This window comes from Oryzias latipes, chromosome 9 (assembly GCF_053564925.1).
Source record: "Oryzias latipes strain Hd-rR chromosome 9, Olatipes_Hd-rR_3.1".
NCBI classification, from domain to species: domain Eukaryota; kingdom Metazoa; phylum Chordata; class Actinopteri; order Beloniformes; family Adrianichthyidae; genus Oryzias; species Oryzias latipes.
In genome coordinates, this window is record NC_136245.1 from 33,843,804 (window position 1) to 33,860,603 (window position 16,800).

Consider the following 16,800-nt stretch of genomic DNA (forward strand, 5'->3'; position numbering starts at 1 on the left):
ATGAATCTTTTTTTTTATTTCCCAGTTTTCGTTTTAAATTGAAAATGGAGCAAACGGATCATGAACGTTTAAAGTCCTGTTATAAGTTTCAGAAGCAGAAGGATCCCCTGGAAGTAGTGCGAGGCGTTAAAATATCACTAAACGTCCTCAGAAAAGTGTATTTTATAAACAGTGTAGTGAGATTTGGTGGTTTTCTCAGTAAGAAACTCAACCACATGGTTCTTACAGAGGTTGCTGGTTTAATTAAAAGCATAACTCAAAGTACACATACACACTGTATATGCAGTGTATGTTATTTACAATAAACCCGGATCAGACTTTTAACGTCTCATCCACACACGTCAAATGAAGCTAGGATCTATATTTCCACCATAGATCCGGCTCCCTAAAAACAGCCATCACTATAAAACATCTGCAGTACCATTAAAGCTGAGGAAGACCGACAGGAAGCATTTGAGTAACTTTACAAAGTGCTGAGAGGAACTTCTGTTATATTTTCTGCTTCATTATACAAATAAATTCTCTAAAAATCTTTGTTTACATTCTGCTGGAAAGTTCAAGTGTTTCTATGACTCGTCTTTTTAAGGAGGACGACTTATGGAGCCGCCAACTGACTGGTACTTTTTTGAGAGGAAGTGCCAACTTTAGATATTTTTATTTCATCTAAATGAATACCAGACAGTCTCCTCTGTGGATTCTTTGCTCCCATGTTTGCGGAATTGTAGTTGTGACTGAAATGTGTGCAAAGGTTCTTTTGGATTTAAATTTAGATTTGATTGGATTTTTATTACACGGCTTTCATTAAGATTCACTAAGTCAGTGGTTCTTACACAAGAGTACATGTGTTCCCAAGAGTACTTTATGATGCTTTAGAGGACAATTCAGATGATAAGTAATTTAGATTTAGAAGATTGTTTTCTTCAAATTGGATTTGGGTATTATTGTTCTAAATCCCAAACGTCACTTATGTTGATAGTTGCGCTCATTAAATATGGCCGCCTTGATAATTATCTTTATCTCCACTTAAAATGAAATAGTTTCTTCTTTTTTTTAAAGTTTTTTTTCTAAATAGTTTCATTAAAATATAAACTCTTTAAAAAAATGCTTAAAAAGTTTAATAAGTGACAAATACATTGTTTAAACTTTGTTTTGCCATTTATGTTTAAAAATTCTCTGTACACTTCATCAAAAAAGTACTGTTTTTGAATTTCTAATTCTAATCTATTATAATGATTATGCAGAGAAAATGTGAAAATGTAAAACATTTGAGCTTTTCAGTCGTTTTCTGATGTAATTAAAAAACACTGGATCCGCTCCACGGTGCACTGCTGCATCCCGCCGCAGGGGGTCGCTGTATCGCCGTCTCCAGTGTAAACATCCGCCGCTTCTGTCAGCTAGCTGCGCGTGGTCCGGAGGCTGCCGGTGCACCGTTTCCCGGCGCTTTGAGCAGCAGATAAACGCTGAAATGCGGAGTTTGAAAACGCAGAGGAGCTCAAATGAACACGCGAAAAGGTGATGGACTTGGAGACGCGACAGAAGATGGAAGCGGTAATATTACGTCTGTTTTTAAGCTAACCGTTTTAAGCTAACAGGAGCTACTAGCGCGCGCTTGTGTGAAGTGTTTTCTTAATTAGAAGTTTAAAACCGGCGGCTTCAAAGTTAGCTAGTAGTTTAAAAATTACACGAAACAAGTTAATTTTAAACATGACCGAGGGCTCAAAAGTTAAAGCGCTTATAAGTTAGCCTTCCTTTATCTTGATAAAACCTCGAGTTAAGTAACCGGAGTTACTCAACAATTCGGGGGATTAAAGTGTTGCGAAAGTGTTTTTGGGAAATGTGGTTTATATGGCGTGTTTTCCTGAACCCAGCAGAGCAGAGCTGCTCCTGTCAGCGTGGAGGTGAAGCGGCTCTCTGCTGCCACAGCTGCTGCTCCGTCACCAAACCCTTCAAGGTGTGTGGATTCTGGAGGTTCTGCTAGTTCCTTCCACATCCGAGCCGACTCCATTTTTACCACCCCCGAAATCTGTCGATATTGTTTAGGACCTGGCCAGATTTAGGCCCCAAACATGGAGCAAACACTGTATCAGGAAGTTCTGGCTGTCCGGTCCAGGAGACCAGCGCCGGTTTCCCGCAGAGGAACCGGGCCGAACGAGATCCAGGAGTGAAGGTCGGACTTTTTCCCTAAGTGTAGACCAGTTCACAAATACGGCAGTGCCCATTGGGTCCTGGCACAGGTCAAAGGTGACGGCCTCACACAAACACGGGGAAACCGAGTTCTTGATGGATTGACGGAGGACTGTCCATTTAAGTCAGTGCTCTCCATTTTCTAAGACATAGCTTCTGCAGAGCGGCAGGAGTTTATTAGAAATTCACCTCTGAGTTGTGGGCGGGACTGTTGGCAAGCCGTATTTTCCCATCATCCCCTTTGTTTACAATCTCTCCCACTAGCTTACAGCCCCTCACACCCCCCAGCCTAACGTTAGCGGTGCAACAAAATTGGCAGCAATATCAGATCTGTCCATCCGTCCAGTTTGGATCCAGATTCCAGCTCAGACCAGGAAAACTGAGACCTGCATGGATCTATTTGTCTGCAGGTGGATGACAATAAAAGGGGCGGAGCTTGGAGCTCCATTGGAAAAATGCTGCAAGAACCCGTTAAAAACACAGTTTTTATTAGTTAACTGACCCACTAACGTGAAAGCGGCGTTTCCACAGGAGCTCCTGTGATTTTTGCCTTCAAATGTGTGTCGTAATAGCTACGTGTTTGCTGCCTGGCGAGGCCTCGACCTTTGACCCTGCATATGTGTGAACTGGTCTGGAAAATGAACTCTACCAACGAGTATCTGGTCCTTACAGACCTCCAAAAGCAGCAGAGACTTTCAGGGAAGAAACGTGGGCAGAAACTCAGCAGAGCGACAGAAAAGAGGTACCAAACACCAGACGTGCTAAATGTAAGGTCATGTATGACCTTTCCGTGCATCCGTGTGGGAGTGTCATCATTTCTATGGTATGTAGAAATGACTTGTGTCGGCGCTTTTCTTTGGTAAACCTCTCAGCTTCCAGAGGAGCCCAAAACTCAGCAGCAGTCCAAGCGAACCTGCTTCAGTTTGAGGGGAAGATGGTGGATTTTCCACAGCTGGAAAGTGTGTCCTTGTCCAAAGAAGCAGCTCAGAAAGACCGCTGGGGTCCAGACCCCCAACCGAAACCCCCCCAAACAGCAAACCAGGTCTGGACGGTGAGCTCATCACCCGAAAACAGTCGGCTGCCATCACACATTTACACTCGGCTCTGACATTCTGTCTCTCTAAAAGGCTGTCGGGAACTCTGACCCTCCTCAAAATGCCCCCCATGGTGAACCGGGGGCTGCCGCCGTCCCAACAGGTGAGCCTGTCGTTTTCAGTCTTTGATCACCTGCAGCCCTCAGAGGTTTCCGCTCAGCCGTCCGTCTGTGTTTGGTTACAGCGGCGGGAAAGTCCTGGGCTAACGTTGCCTCCCAGCCTCCAAAGAAACCCGTCAGAGCCGAGCAGACGACCAGCAGCTTTCAGGTTAGACCACACGGTTCTGAACATGAAGAACGTGTTTTTAGTTTGATCCATGCAGGAACCACTAAAGTTATGTTGTTTTCTCATCCAAAAAGACATTTTTTAGGCTTTTTTAGTCTTTGCTTCATTTCAACTGTTTTCCTTTTCAGCCTTTTGGTTAAAATCTTCTGACTTTGTTGTTTTCATTTAGAAGAAAAAACCTCTTTTTGTCCTTTAAATGTGGTGTTTTTTGGTGAGTTTTGTGCAGAGAGCCCCCAACAGTTTTGAGTGCTTTAAATGTCGTTCTAAAAGCCTTTCCTGCTGCAAAAGCTGCTGCTGAAGCGCTTCCTGTCAAAGAGCCGCTCTGATGAAGAGACTGTTTTTTCTGATGACGGAGGACATTCATGAAGAAAATGAACAAACACATTTTTGTTTGTGCAGACGTTCACATGCATCCCGCCTGCAGCTCCCCCGTTTCCTCGTTTTTCCTGTCAGAGTTGTTCTGCATCGCTGCACTTTTCTCCTGTCAGTCATCCGATCATCCACCTGTCGGGGTCAACCTGAAACAAGTTTAGATGTTCACCCCAGATGCATAATTCAAGGATTTTTCCTAATTAAATTAAATATATGATGAGTGTAGGCCTGTTGTTGCGATATCGAGCTGTGCAACATCGCGAAATACGCTGAAAATTGTGACAAATGGTGCTAAAACAATCTTAAGGCAGCTTAAAGTATTTAACGAATCAGATAAATCCCTTCATATCATCGACCAATCAAATGGAGCTCTTATATGTTAGATGTAGACGAGGGTCATTTGAACTATAATTGAAGTTATGTTGACTTATTTCAATTAAACTGTTGCAGTGACATGGAAAAGATGTTTTTGGTTGTTTTCTTTACTTGTTTATGTGCCGCAAGTTATATCGTCATCGCCATATTCATCACTAATATCTCAAGTTTCCTCGTATCGTTCAGCTATGAGATGTGAATCGTACACGATTGGTTTTATATCACATCCCTTTCTGGTAGAAGCCGTGTCTCTGCTTTCGTTGTTGTGTTTCAGTGTTGGTTCATTTGTTCTGGGATTTGTTGTTGTTGAATCTTAAATGTAAAGTTGTCTTCCACCTCTCAGCCACCGTATGCAGCGCTAGATGACGGCATTAACCCCTTCATGCCAAATATAGAAAAGATTCTTTCATTTCTGTTTTGTTCTAGGTGATGTTGAGTGAAGTGGGGTCCTGCATTATCGGCTGCTTAGCTAACAAACGACACACATTGTGAAGTTATTAAATAAAATAAAAAATGATTTTATACAATTGAGAATCAAATTTTATTTATTCTAATTGCAACATAATTCTTTGAGATTTTAAAATGATTAAGAAAAATGTTTTTCAGTTCATGCAAAAGTTTTTTACTTCGTCCTGATTGTTGGATGAAATCGTTTTTGCGTTCATGTCTAAAGTTGTTGCCTGATTAGTTTTCGTTCGTCATCGTCAGACAGAAGAACCAAAAGACGACGAAGCTCCAGGAAAGAAAAAGAGGAAGAAGAAGAAGAAGGCTAAAGGCGGCGCTAATGACGCTGCAGCGGAGCCGCAGAGCCCCGCCGTCCCGCTAAGACCCCCCAAATTCGAGGTTTGTTCTCTGTTCTCCTGAAGCTTTTGGTTTTCCCTTCATGCCAGGAGATTTTTCCATTTTTGTTCAGGATGAACTTGAGTTTCCTGGTTTGGGAGTCGCTTCGAAAGGAGCTGAGATGTTCATAACCAGCAGTAGCACGAAGCTAAACAGCGAGGTAGAAAATCCTCCAAGTGTCATTTGCAACACGAAAACTCAGTTTCTACATAAATGAAGCTGGTTTTGTGGTGTTTTTTTTTTTTTATAAAGGAGAACCAGCTTCTGTCTGCAGAGCCGAGCCTGAAAAAGTCACCCATTGGAAAAAGTCAGGTTTGTTTCGATTTCACTTTAGCGTTTCTCTTCAACAGAACATTCGCAAACTCGCCTCCTGTCTTTGACTCCACAGAAAGCTGAGAAAGTTTCCGGCAAAAAGAGCAAAGTTCCCGTCCAGCTGGACATCGGAAACATGTTGGCGGCCTTGGAGAAGAAGCAGCGATTCCAGGGATCCAAGCAGGAGGCCAAGCCAGTCAGTCTCTCAGGTCGGCGCTCTCCTCCGTCGCCGCCAGGTGACGCACTCGCTTGCTTTGAAAGTTTGCCCTTTTAAAAGTCCCTTTTGTGCAGTTGGTGGAGGACTGCCTGTCGTTCACAAGCAAGCCTTAGCCCAGAAAAAGCCTCCATGGCAGCAGGAGAAAGTGGCGCACAACCCTCTGGACTCCACCTGCCCTCTGGTGAAGAAAGGCAAACAGAGAGAGGTGCCCAAAGCCAAGAAACCGACTCCTCTCAAGAAGGTGTGTGCGCCCTTTGGCTCTGAAACGCCCTGCGTGGAAACGGCTTTTTACCCAAGAGTTCTTCTTCTTCTGCCGGATCTTTAGGTCATTTTGAAAGAAAGAGAAGAACGGAAACAAAAGCGATTGTTGGAGGAGAGAGGTCTGCTGCCAGAAAACGAGCAGGAGTCTAGAAATGACGCCGCGGAGGAGCAGCGTGAGGAGAACACAGGTGAGCAAACGCTACATACGCACGCCGCTGCTATCTGACCAGGACTTTCACACCGGCACTCATTTGGTTCTGCTGTGTAAGAGGAAACGCTCTGTTGAGTTCTTCAGGGGAGGAACCTCTCACATAGTTGACTTCTTATGCACCAAACGCCACATCATTTGCTGGAGTTCCTAATCCTGCTGCTCCCGCCGCATGTGGGAGGAGCTACCGTCCAACGTTTATAGCAGGGGTCGGGAACCTATGGCTCTTTTGATGGTCACATGTGGCCCACAGACAAATCTTTAATTATACTTTTTTTTTTTTTTTTTTTTTTAGACCAGTCCTTGTCTGGCGCGATGCGATGCCAGGGGCGCGCAGTAGTAGCGGTGCTTGGAGAACAAAATCTACACCAGCACTATCAGTTACTATTATCTATTATTTCACAGAGTTTGTACCAGCCGGAAACCTGTGAATTGCCGTGCCTAAAATTACGCGCTCCCGTCTCTGAGAAAGAGCGTGCAGTTGAGGGGACGGGATGTTAGAGGAAGAAAGCGGGGGGGGGGGCACGGCCAGTAAGGTGAACCGCGCAGGGATTGTAATAACGTAAAACCCGCTGCCCGTCACTCACTGCAGCGTGTGAGTGTGTGTTTGACTCCACGTCTGCATGTGAGCAGTCTTTGTCACATCTACAGAACATTCAGACCTACGATCACGTTTAAAGTCTCAACGCCTGAACGAAGCAGAAACTCACCACGGATCAACCAGACTAGACCATCAGCTAAACTACCATGAGAAATACTCATCATTTATTAGCAACAGCATAACGATATTATTAAAAAGAATCCACAGACTTATTGTACTTTAAAAATGTTGAAATTACATCAAATGCACACATTCATTTGTATATTTAGTTTTAAACATATTGTTGCGGACTTAGTTTAACTTGGCTGTTGGGCCGCATTAAAAGTTCTGGGGTTCATTAAACGCATCAAGCAGAGATCTGATTGGCTCTCAGTTCTGTCGCTCAGGTGGTTGTTAGGTAGTTTGGACCAATGGGGTTCAGCTATGGGCCAAATAAGGGAAATGGGAGGGCTGACGCGGCAGGAGCGAATATAAAGTTGGGAGAAGCGCTCTTGTCTCGGCGGGAGAGATTCAGGAGCTGCTGAATTAATTGAACGGCGTTCGTTGCGGTCTGCAGTAATCAGAATAAAGAACCTTAAATGAGGTTAAGTCTCCGTGCCTCAGTGTGGGAAAGGGACACTACATTAATGGCTCTTTGGAAATTACATTTCAAAATATGTGGCGTTTATGGCTCTCTTGGCCAAAAAGGTTCCCGACCCCTGGTTTATAGCCTCATCGCTACATGGAAGACACGGATGAGGTTGAGAGATCCGGTTTGCTCCACGTCTTCATGTCTGCGTTCATGACATCATTCAGAGACTCTGCCGGTGCGGTGATCTCTACCGTCGGACGCTTTCAGCGCTGCTCCTGTCTCCCTGTTCAACCACTTCCTGTCCCGCATGAGTCTGAGGAGGGACTAAATAAATGTAAAATTAGAGGAACCATTTAGTATGAATAAGAAAACTTCTGAAGTTCAGGAGAACAAACGATCAGATTGTTCTGTGTTAGTTCTGGACTCACCCAGATCACCAACATGACCAGCTTCTGATTGGGTGACGGGTCTTCCTTTAGAAAGCTTGAAGTCTTTTTTCAGCAACAGAGTAATAATATTTTCTCAAACACAGATGCTTTTACGACCTGTGAAAGAAGATGACTGAACGATGCAGCTAGCAGGGACTTAGCTGGTAAGCTAGCATCAGCTTTCCTTCAGAAACTTGCCGTTCTTCGTGCAACCAACAAGTGTTGGAGGAAATTGGACGTCATGGAGTCTCTGTCTGTTATCTTCGAGCTGCAAACTGTCGTTTTAATTCCTGCATGTAGAAACCTTTGGAATCGCTTCTGCAAATGGAATCTGGCAGTTGGACAGATCGTCTTCATTGGATGTCCTGCAGTTTGATTGGTTGGATTGTGTCGGGTGTTGTGCCGACGGCAGACGCACACGTCTACGGCAGCGTACTTTTTACTACTTTTTGACCTTTGGCCGGTGGGCAAAGTCAGTCTTTGTGAGTCAAAAGGCTCCATTCATCCTTTGGTCCACCGTAATCAAATCCATGACTGGAGTCCAAACCTCTGGTGTTTCCTCCAAGGAGGGGTCCAGCTCCAAAAAAAGGGATTTCATGGTTCGTTTGTATTTTTTAATTTTTGGTACATCATCAAACATAATTACAAACATGCAAAAGAAAAACAATAAAAACAACTAAACATATAAGAACAAAAACAGATATACCTCTACTAGTCAGGAAATAAAAGGGAAGCCATCCTTTGAGACATTTTTCCAATACAAATCCTTTTTTTTTTTTAATAGTGAAGGTTTACAGAGTATTTTTAGTCTTGGTCGTCCACAGATCCATTCTCCTCACAAACGTTTTTAGAGGACCTCACATGCCTTCCAACACTCCCCTGTCCTAATACATGTAATCCTTTCTAATGGGAAGATTCAAGATTTAAGATCAATTTTATTAAACCCTGAAGGGAAATTTAGTTGTAGTAGCAGCAGACACAAAATATACAGGGAAGAAAAGAGGAAGAAATTGAATAAAATAGTAATAAAATAACTATACAGTCGAAAAAACTCTAGAACTCTCAAAAAAATCTTATGTACATCCAAGTCTGCCAGATGAATTGTGGAGTCTAATGGCTGATGGCAGGAATGACTTCCTGTATCGTTCTCTGGCACAGCGGGGGCGTATAACTCTGCCGCTGAAACTGCTTCTCAGGTTGTCCACCTCCCTGAAGAGGGGGTGGGAGGGATTGTCCATGATGGTCCCCAGTTTAGCCAGTAGTCTGTCCCCCATTACCTCCTCCAGATTGGCAAGCTTGGAGCCAAGGACAGACCCTGCTTTTCTAATGAGTTATTCAGTCTGTTGGCGTCCTTGGCTTTGATGCCAGCTCACTGCAGCAACGAAGATGGTGCTCGCCATGACAGACCAGTAGAACATGTGGAGCTTCCAACTGCAGACATCGAAGGACCTGAGTCTCCTCATGAAGTAAAGTCTGCTCGAGCCCTTCTTGTAAACCGCCTCAGTGTTAGTGGACCACTCCAGTTTATCGTCCAGATGGACACCCAGGAACTTGTAGGACGAGACAATTTCCACATCCGTCCCAGCGATACAGAGTGGGGAGGGCGGAGACTTTCTCCTGCTAAAGTCAATCGCCATCTCTTTAGTCTTGGCCACGTTCAGCTGCAGGTCATTTTCCCCAGACCACCAGACCAAACGCTCCACGAGGCTCCTGCACTCAACTATGAGCATCTGATGGGCCTTTTTTCCAAAACATTGCAATGGATCTGTTTTATGGTAAAACAAAAAAAACAAACACGTCAATCATAATTTGTTTGCTTTTAGAAGTTATTTCATGTTAACAACCATTTGTCATTCTAAAACCATCCAACCGCTCTTCCTCCTTTCTAACGGCTCTAGATGGTCATTCTGGTTTTTGCAGATGCCGTTGGGTTGGACAGTTCTGGAGGAGAACCTGACGATCCGATGGAGTCAAACGAACCAAATCCAGTCCCAGAAGAAGAGGCAAACGAGGACAAAACCGTTCAGCAAACCGCGACCTCACCTGTGCCCCCCCCAGCAAATGTACCTAAAATCCACAGCAGGAAGTTCAGAGAGTGAGTGTCTGATGTCGGAGAAGTCCTCCTCACCGCTCCTCTGACAGCTCTGCTCCTCTTCGGCAGCTACTGCAGCCAGATGCTGAGGAAGGACGTGGACGAGTGCGTCACCGTCCTCCTGAAGGAGCTGGTCCGCTTCCAGGACCGCCTGTACCACAAGGACCCCATCAAGGCCCGCATGAAGCGGCGGCTCGTCATGGGGCTCCGGGAGGTCCTGAAGCACCTCAAGCTCCGGAAGGTCAAGTGCGTCATCATCTCGCCCAACTGTGAACAGATCCAGTCCAAAGGTACCGGCTCCTCCCCGCCGCCCCGTCACTGGTTCTGATCCAAGCTGTGACTCCCAGGTGGAGCTTCTCCACGACCTGTCAGTCATCCCAATTCTTATTTCAGTTCCTTTATTCCAAAGTCAAACCTCTGAGGTGGGAAAAGTGACGTTTTAATCTGTAGAATCTGTAGAAAAAACTGCTCCTGAAAAGGAAGCTAACCGTTTCCATCTTTTTAGCTTTAGCGCCCATGTTGACGTTCTACCGTAACTCTTCAACCGGATTCGGTGAACAGCAGCTTTTGTGTCCATCAGACTTCATCGGAAAAACGGGAATTTAGTGAACGGTTGAAGAGCTTCTGTAGTTTAGAGCTGGTGTGTTATTTTGGTGTTGTTGGTGACACCTCCAGTGTTAAAGGGATGAAGATCCTCTTGCTGCCGCTCTTCACCAGCGGCCGAGCTGGTGTTCCACGTGTTTGACTGGAGCATTTACCGTATTTTCACGACCATGGGGCGCGGTCTCAGTGTATTTGACACATCCAAAAGGTGCACCGGGTTTTAAGGCGCGGCCACGTTAACACATACCGGTAAAACACGCGTGTTGGTGTGTGTTTAAAACCGGCAGCGGGAGCAAAACTGAGTTGGTTGGGATTTATTTTTTCAGTCATCAATCAGCATCTAAACATCCATCCAAGTCCTCCTCTTCTGGATCTGAAATGAACATTTCTATCAAACACGCCGGGTTCCTTTCGTCATCGTGGGAGTCCGGCTCGGTGCCGTGCGGCTCCTCCTGAAGGACGCCGGCATCTACAGTCGTCAGGCATCTACAGTCCAGCTCGCCCGGCGCAGCGGCGGAAGATGGACGGCTTTTCACCGCAATCCGCTGGAAGTTGCTTTTTTCAGCTTCCTCCGCTTTGATTCGTTCATCTGGAATTCTCTGCAGCTGCTGCACTTTAGTCCTATTCAGGCGTGGGGGGTGTTGTCTTCATTCACGCCCTCACTCCCCTCCTCACCGTTCTCACGCTGTCCTCTCCTACGTCCGCTTTGCTGAAGTCACACAGCAACATTAGGGCTGCAGCATTGGGCGCCCTGTGCATTTGCAGAAAATGTAAGACTTAAGTGCGCCTCATGGCAGTGAAGATACGGTAAAGATAGGACCGGTGGTGACGGCTGGGGGGGACTAAGGCTGTGACCCTCACAGGCGGCCTGGACGAGGCGCTCCACACCATCATCCAGACGTGTCGGGAGCAGGCCGTGCCCTTCGTCTTTGCCCTGTCCAGGAAGGCTTTGGGACACTGCGTCAACAAGGCCGTGCCCGTCAGCTTGGTGGGCATCTTCAACTACGACGGCGCTCAGGTCAGGCGGACATCCAGTACACAGGCTCAAACCCCACGAAACAATTTCTGAACGGCCGGAAACGTGTGGCGCCCGCAGGATCACTACCACAAGATGATCGAGTTGTCGGCCGAGGCCAGAAAGGCCTACGAGGTTCTGGTGTCCAGCCTGGAGCCGGGAGACCAGCAGGAAGAGGCAGACGGCGGCGGAACTGCAGAGGAGCGGCTCAGTCATAACCCGACCGAGGAACCTGCTTCTGGTTCTGTCACAGCAGAACCTGAGAAACCACATTACAGTAAGTTCTGACCAAACGTTCTTATTTTTTAATTTTGACATGTTCAAACGATCTTGTTCTAAATAGAATCGTTTCTTTTTTCATTACAGTCAAATTCTGGGAAACAAAAGAAAATGGCACATTTCTGAACTTTGAGGAGCAGCTGAACTTCCTGCATTTAGACCATGAATGTACAGAAACCTTTGAGGAGCAGAAGAGTTGATATTGGTTAACGCACTTGTTTAATACATTTTTCCCCACAATTTTCATAAACTACTTTTGTTTTCTCATTTGAGAATAAGTTCTGATCCAGATGACGTGGAAATCCTCTTCATCTGAGTATCTATCAGGGATGTCACAACCAGCTGGAGAGAGACGGATGGAGGAAAAAGACTGACTGAAGGAAATGTGAAGCTTTTAATGTGAAAGAGCTCAGAAAGGAAGTTTTAGGCTCAAAAGATGTAAATAAAAGATCTTCTGATGTTAAGAAGACAAACGTGGTACTTTTAGTTTAGAGCTACAAAAACCTTTATTTGTGAAGACACTCGCTCCAGATGAACCGGGTCCAGTTGACCCACTACGTCAATAGAATCAACCTGAATAAAGGAGGAAACACCCAGATATTGTTGTACTCGTTGTTCAAGTCCACTTCCTGTGTGAGGGACACCTCCACACCTGGTCCATCCGCTCTCCAAGGGGCGAAAAGACGAGTCCAAACACGTTTGAAAAGACGGGATGGCCGGAAACGCCCGGCGTGCGATGCTTCTGGCACACGCCGCTCACACGCCGTTTAACTTTAGTCCTTTAACCTTCTTTGCTCAAGTGGTGGAGTGTGTGCCCTGAGACTGGGAGGTTGTGGGTTCAAACTGGTATCTGGCTGAGGGAAATCTTTCAGCAGTTTCGGCATCAACCTTTTCAGCGAACGCCTTTAGCTTCCCCAGCTTTAAATTCACATTTCTGTAGGTAATAAAGGAGACAAAACCTCAAATTTTTAGTGAAATCTGTAAATAAATGGAAAGCTATAACAAGCGTTTACGCCTGCACTTGCAGAAATACCCAAAATATTTGTTAGCAAAGATTTTAGAAAGTCAGTTTCTGTTCTGATATCGACTTTGTGTGCATCAAAAGTATATGCAGATCTGTAACCGTAGAATCGGTCAATGAGACTGAAAAACAAGTGCATATGCGTCTTTACACGATTTTTAGCCATAAAATGTGTTGGAATTTATGTCCAAAACTTTCCATGAAAGTGTCTAGAAGTCAGGAAAACGAAGAGAAACGGAGAGAAAAAACGCCGTTTCTTTTAAGTTAAATGTGGTTTTGAATATTGACATGCATACATGTATGAAAAAAATAGAAATATTTCGGTTCCAAACGTCTACATTTGACCATTTCATCGGGTTCTGTTTTGCACGTAAACATCAGAAGTCATCAGAGTGGAACTGAAAGAGTAGGCGCTCATGGAAAATCATTCGACTGCACCGATTTCCAACTTTAACCTAATTGAGAATCTTTGGAATGTGCAGGAGAAGAGTTTGTTCCCGTCTCCTATCAGCAGGGCAGCGTTGCATAAGAGTCTGCTACCGGGTTCCTGCTGCAATAAACCAGACAGTAAAACACATTTTCCCCAGCTTTTCTTTTTCCTCATGCAAGGAATTACGGCAAAGCACAAATCAGGAGAACGGCACACTTCATCCAGTTTCAAAGCCTCCTCTTAGAAAAGTTGCATTTAATGTGTTTGCTTCTGAAAAAGGTCTTTTTTTTGCATGACGGCCTGCAGAAAAACACATGCGGAGGATCTTTGTTAAAGATGGAAACTTGCATTTTAAGAGGATTATCACTAAAAGAACCGATAGGTGAAGGGCATTTCCAGCATGTGTCGAAAACGGCTGTTCATGCTTTGGAGGAAGAAATGAAAGCAGGTTTTCTAGTTTCGTTACTCTCCAGTGTTTTCTCTTTTAGAAACCCATCCTGTGAAATGAAAAACAAACTATTTGGTGTGGATCATTTCAGCCTGTGAGCTGCAGCAGGTTTTAGGAGTTGTGAGGTTGAAACATTTTGTTCTTTAAACGGTGACAGAACACGTCGTTTCCAGATGAGTTCCTCTGTGCAGCGAAGGCGTTCATGATGGACGTGGAAGGCATGCAGAAAGTTCAGGAATTCAAATGCTTGATCTCCCTGAAGAGTTTATGTCGTTTATTTTAATCAAACGGTTTTCTTAACAACACAATGTGAGTACAAAAAAAGAAGACGTCTGTGGAGTAAATTGCTCAAAGAGAAATGTTATTTTGAATTTTAGAAACAATTTAAAACACAATTCTATGAACTAAATTTAATTAAATCTTCTTGATATCAAATAAAAATCACGAAGGCTGTTAGATGCAATAAAACGACACGATAAATTTCTTGATGAAAGAATGTTTCATTAAGTCATTAGAGATTATTTTTCTTCATGTTTCTGCACAGAAATGTGGTGGAAAAAAGTACAAACTATTAAAGTCAAATAAAAAAAAAGGACTGTTATCCAAAGTAATGTTCGGTCTAAAGGTGAAATGAGAAGAGATGAAAATCTTTTCCATGTTTAGAAAACTTCTATCTTTAAAACAATTCGAATAGTTTACATTTAATTTAACTTCAAAAATAAACATTTGTGAAATGTTTGTCAAAATAATATTATTTGAATGTTCTTCATAAATTCAGCTGTTTGATGTTTGTAGTTAAGATCTGTAGCGGTTTTAGGCATGGGCCATATGAGAAGTTGCCCGGGGCGCCAATTCAAAGGGGCGACTGCATAGCGCTGGGGGGGACCTGCACCGCCATGGGTTCCTATTATTACTTACATCACAGTGTCCTGAAAGCTGTGAATTGGCGCCCCCTGCATCTACGAGCGCTTAGCCGACAGCAGCTAACCCCAACTCTAGGGACCACAAGACGATGATTTCTAAGCTTTCATTTTCTTCTCAAACTTTTGCTCTATCTTTACTTGTAACATTAGTGGCAACTCTCAGACGTCATGACTGGTGCGTCTGCTGTAACACGAAGGTTTTATTCTATAATCATAATGATCATCATAATAATGAAATAATAATAAAAAATAAATAATAATAATAAAATAATTATAATTAATAAACAATAATAATAATAAATAATATTAATAATAATTGATACTTTATATATCCCACAATGGGGAAATTCTTCTCCACATTTGACCCATCCCCTGGGGGAGCGGTGAGCTGAACCGCACTCGGGAAAATTTCTATATGACTATAATTAGCTCATAGTTCAATGATATAACTATCATTAGTCCATGATAAAGGTGGAAAGATTTCATGTAATCCATGGACACCAGTGAAGATCACAAATCATTGAAGAAGAAAGGTTCAGAGCTCTGTCTAGTGGGTCTAGATGACCCAACTCCCAACGTTACTACTTTTCATACGTCTTTAACCAGTGAACTGGGGATTTTAAGTTAAAGTGGGTATGGCGTTTATTTTTGATTTCTTTCCATCATGTTAGGTTCTTAGTCCCTATTCACAAATCTGTAGTTTTGAAGATGAATATTTACTATTTACTACAACTCAATGGTGAGAAAACCTTATTTAACCAGTCAGAACTGGAAATGTGCCAATCATAGGATTGAAAACAGCAACCATGAGCTGATTTTCCACTTTATGTGTTATATGGTGTTAGATGTATTTTGTATCAAGTGGACATGGACAAACACAATTACTAATGGGGGTTGGGGGGGGGGGTAGTTTAGGGTAGAACTGCCACTTGTTAAGACGATCTTTTGGTGAAAAATGGAATATTGATCAAATCCACAAGTTCCTTTTCTGTTTAAGATAAATAGTTTGGCGGAAAGAAAAAGATTTTTTTGTTGGTTTTTATTTTTACAATTTATTGCTGAACATAAAATATCTAGTACTCTGCAGCGTTTATGAGCAAGCAAAACTGGTTTTAGGATTCAATCCAGTTTTATTTACCGTATTTAGCTTTATATAACTCAATGGGCTTCATAGAAGAACAGAATTCACTGGAGGACCTGGTTTCTCTGGACAAGGGTCTGGGTATCTTTGGTGTCCGGACCCCCATTAAGAGGGAGAAGATGGATAAGAGGAACACAAAAATGTCATTTAAATTCCAACGTTGCTTCCATAAGCAGATTCAATTTGTTTCCTGTTGGTCAATTAGAAGTATTGAATCAAAGCACGAGCTTGTGTTTGGTACCAAGTCCAGGTTCATAGTTCAACAACGAAGATTGTTTTATGAGTCCCGATGGCAGAAGTGTGATAAGTGTCTGATCACCTGGATCAGTCTTTGATCGTCACCGTCGGTCTTTCTGTCGTACATCCTGGATCTTTGAACCCACATTCCGGTCAGGGTCCGGTTCCTGTAGACGCTCCTTCATCTCCCAACAGTTCTTCCCGTCAGCTTAACGTTTTTTCTATTTTATCTTTTAGAGTAAAAATGTTCTGGAGAAGGTTGAAATAAGAAAATTTGAACTAATATCAAAATTTGGGGTTTTCATGAAAACTCGAGGACGGGCGATGTGGGAACCCAAGCTATAATCTTCTGATCAGCGGTCGACCGCTCCACATCTGCGCCACTACAAAGATATTGAAGTGTGTTTTATACTAAATTATGAGTGTGCGTGGTTTGAATCCATTCTTTTGATGATTTAAAAGTTTTAACGTAGCGTTTTAACCCTCGTGCTATCATGTGGGGTTAAAATGAACCCCCCCTTCCATTGACGTGTTCTCCCTACCATGACAAAGGTGGATAAAGGTGGAAAGATTTCATGTAATCCATGGACACCAGTGAAGATCACAAATCATTGAAGAAAAAAGGTTCAGAGGGTCATCTGGACCCCACAAGACAGTGCGCTGAACAAGCCAATACCTGTCTTGTGGGGTCCAGATGACCCCACTCCCAACGTTAACGTGCCTTCCTGGGGAGTGGGGTCATCTGGACCCTACAAGATAGCAGAAATGTTGCGAGCGAATGAAAATGAATGTTTGAACTTGTTTTTTTCTCTTTCAGTGCCCTGAACAAACATTTAGAAAAATGAAGAAACAGACTCCTGAGC

At 43.6% G+C, this 16,800-nt stretch overlaps 1 protein-coding gene across 6 annotated transcripts; it reads left to right on the forward strand.

The window, feature by feature from the left end:
- The first annotated feature begins 1,338 nt into the window (after positions 1 to 1,338).
- LOC101171671 (selenocysteine insertion sequence-binding protein 2) lies at positions 1,339 to 12,335 on the forward strand. Of its 6 annotated transcripts, none has more exons than XM_011478750.4 (18): positions 1,339 to 1,548; positions 1,872 to 1,951; positions 2,041 to 2,167; positions 2,857 to 2,926; positions 3,057 to 3,235; positions 3,312 to 3,381; positions 3,463 to 3,545; positions 5,019 to 5,153; positions 5,224 to 5,310; positions 5,403 to 5,462; positions 5,539 to 5,671; positions 5,754 to 5,920; positions 6,005 to 6,128; positions 9,669 to 9,843; positions 9,910 to 10,130; positions 11,307 to 11,461; positions 11,540 to 11,735; positions 11,825 to 12,335. In XM_011478750.4, the coding sequence occupies exons 1-18, from the start codon at positions 1,516 to 1,518 to the stop codon at positions 11,935 to 11,937; spliced, it is 2,208 nt and encodes a 735-aa protein (XP_011477052.1). In that variant the 5' UTR covers positions 1,339 to 1,515; the 3' UTR covers positions 11,938 to 12,335. The 6 variants fall into 6 exon arrangements, with proteins under 6 accessions (XP_011477052.1, XP_011477054.1, XP_011477051.1 ...); XM_011478752.4 differs by having other exon boundaries at positions 1,340 to 1,548; positions 3,057 to 3,226; XM_011478749.4 differs by having other exon boundaries at positions 1,370 to 1,548; positions 1,869 to 1,951.
- Positions 12,336 to 16,800: the final 4,465 nt, after the last annotated feature.

Excerpts from the sequence above, each read along its gene's own strand:
- LOC101171671 (XM_011478749.4), top strand. The coding sequence starts at position 1,516 with ATGGACTTGGAGACGCGACAGAAGATGGAAGCG. Across the intron at positions 1,549-1,868 it reads CGCGACAGAAGATGGAAGCG|CAGAGCAGAGCTGCTCCTGT; the intron begins GTAATATTACGT and ends TCCTGAACCCAG. Across the intron at positions 11,736-11,824 it reads ACCTGAGAAACCACATTACA|TCAAATTCTGGGAAACAAAA; the intron begins GTAAGTTCTGAC and ends TTTTCATTACAG.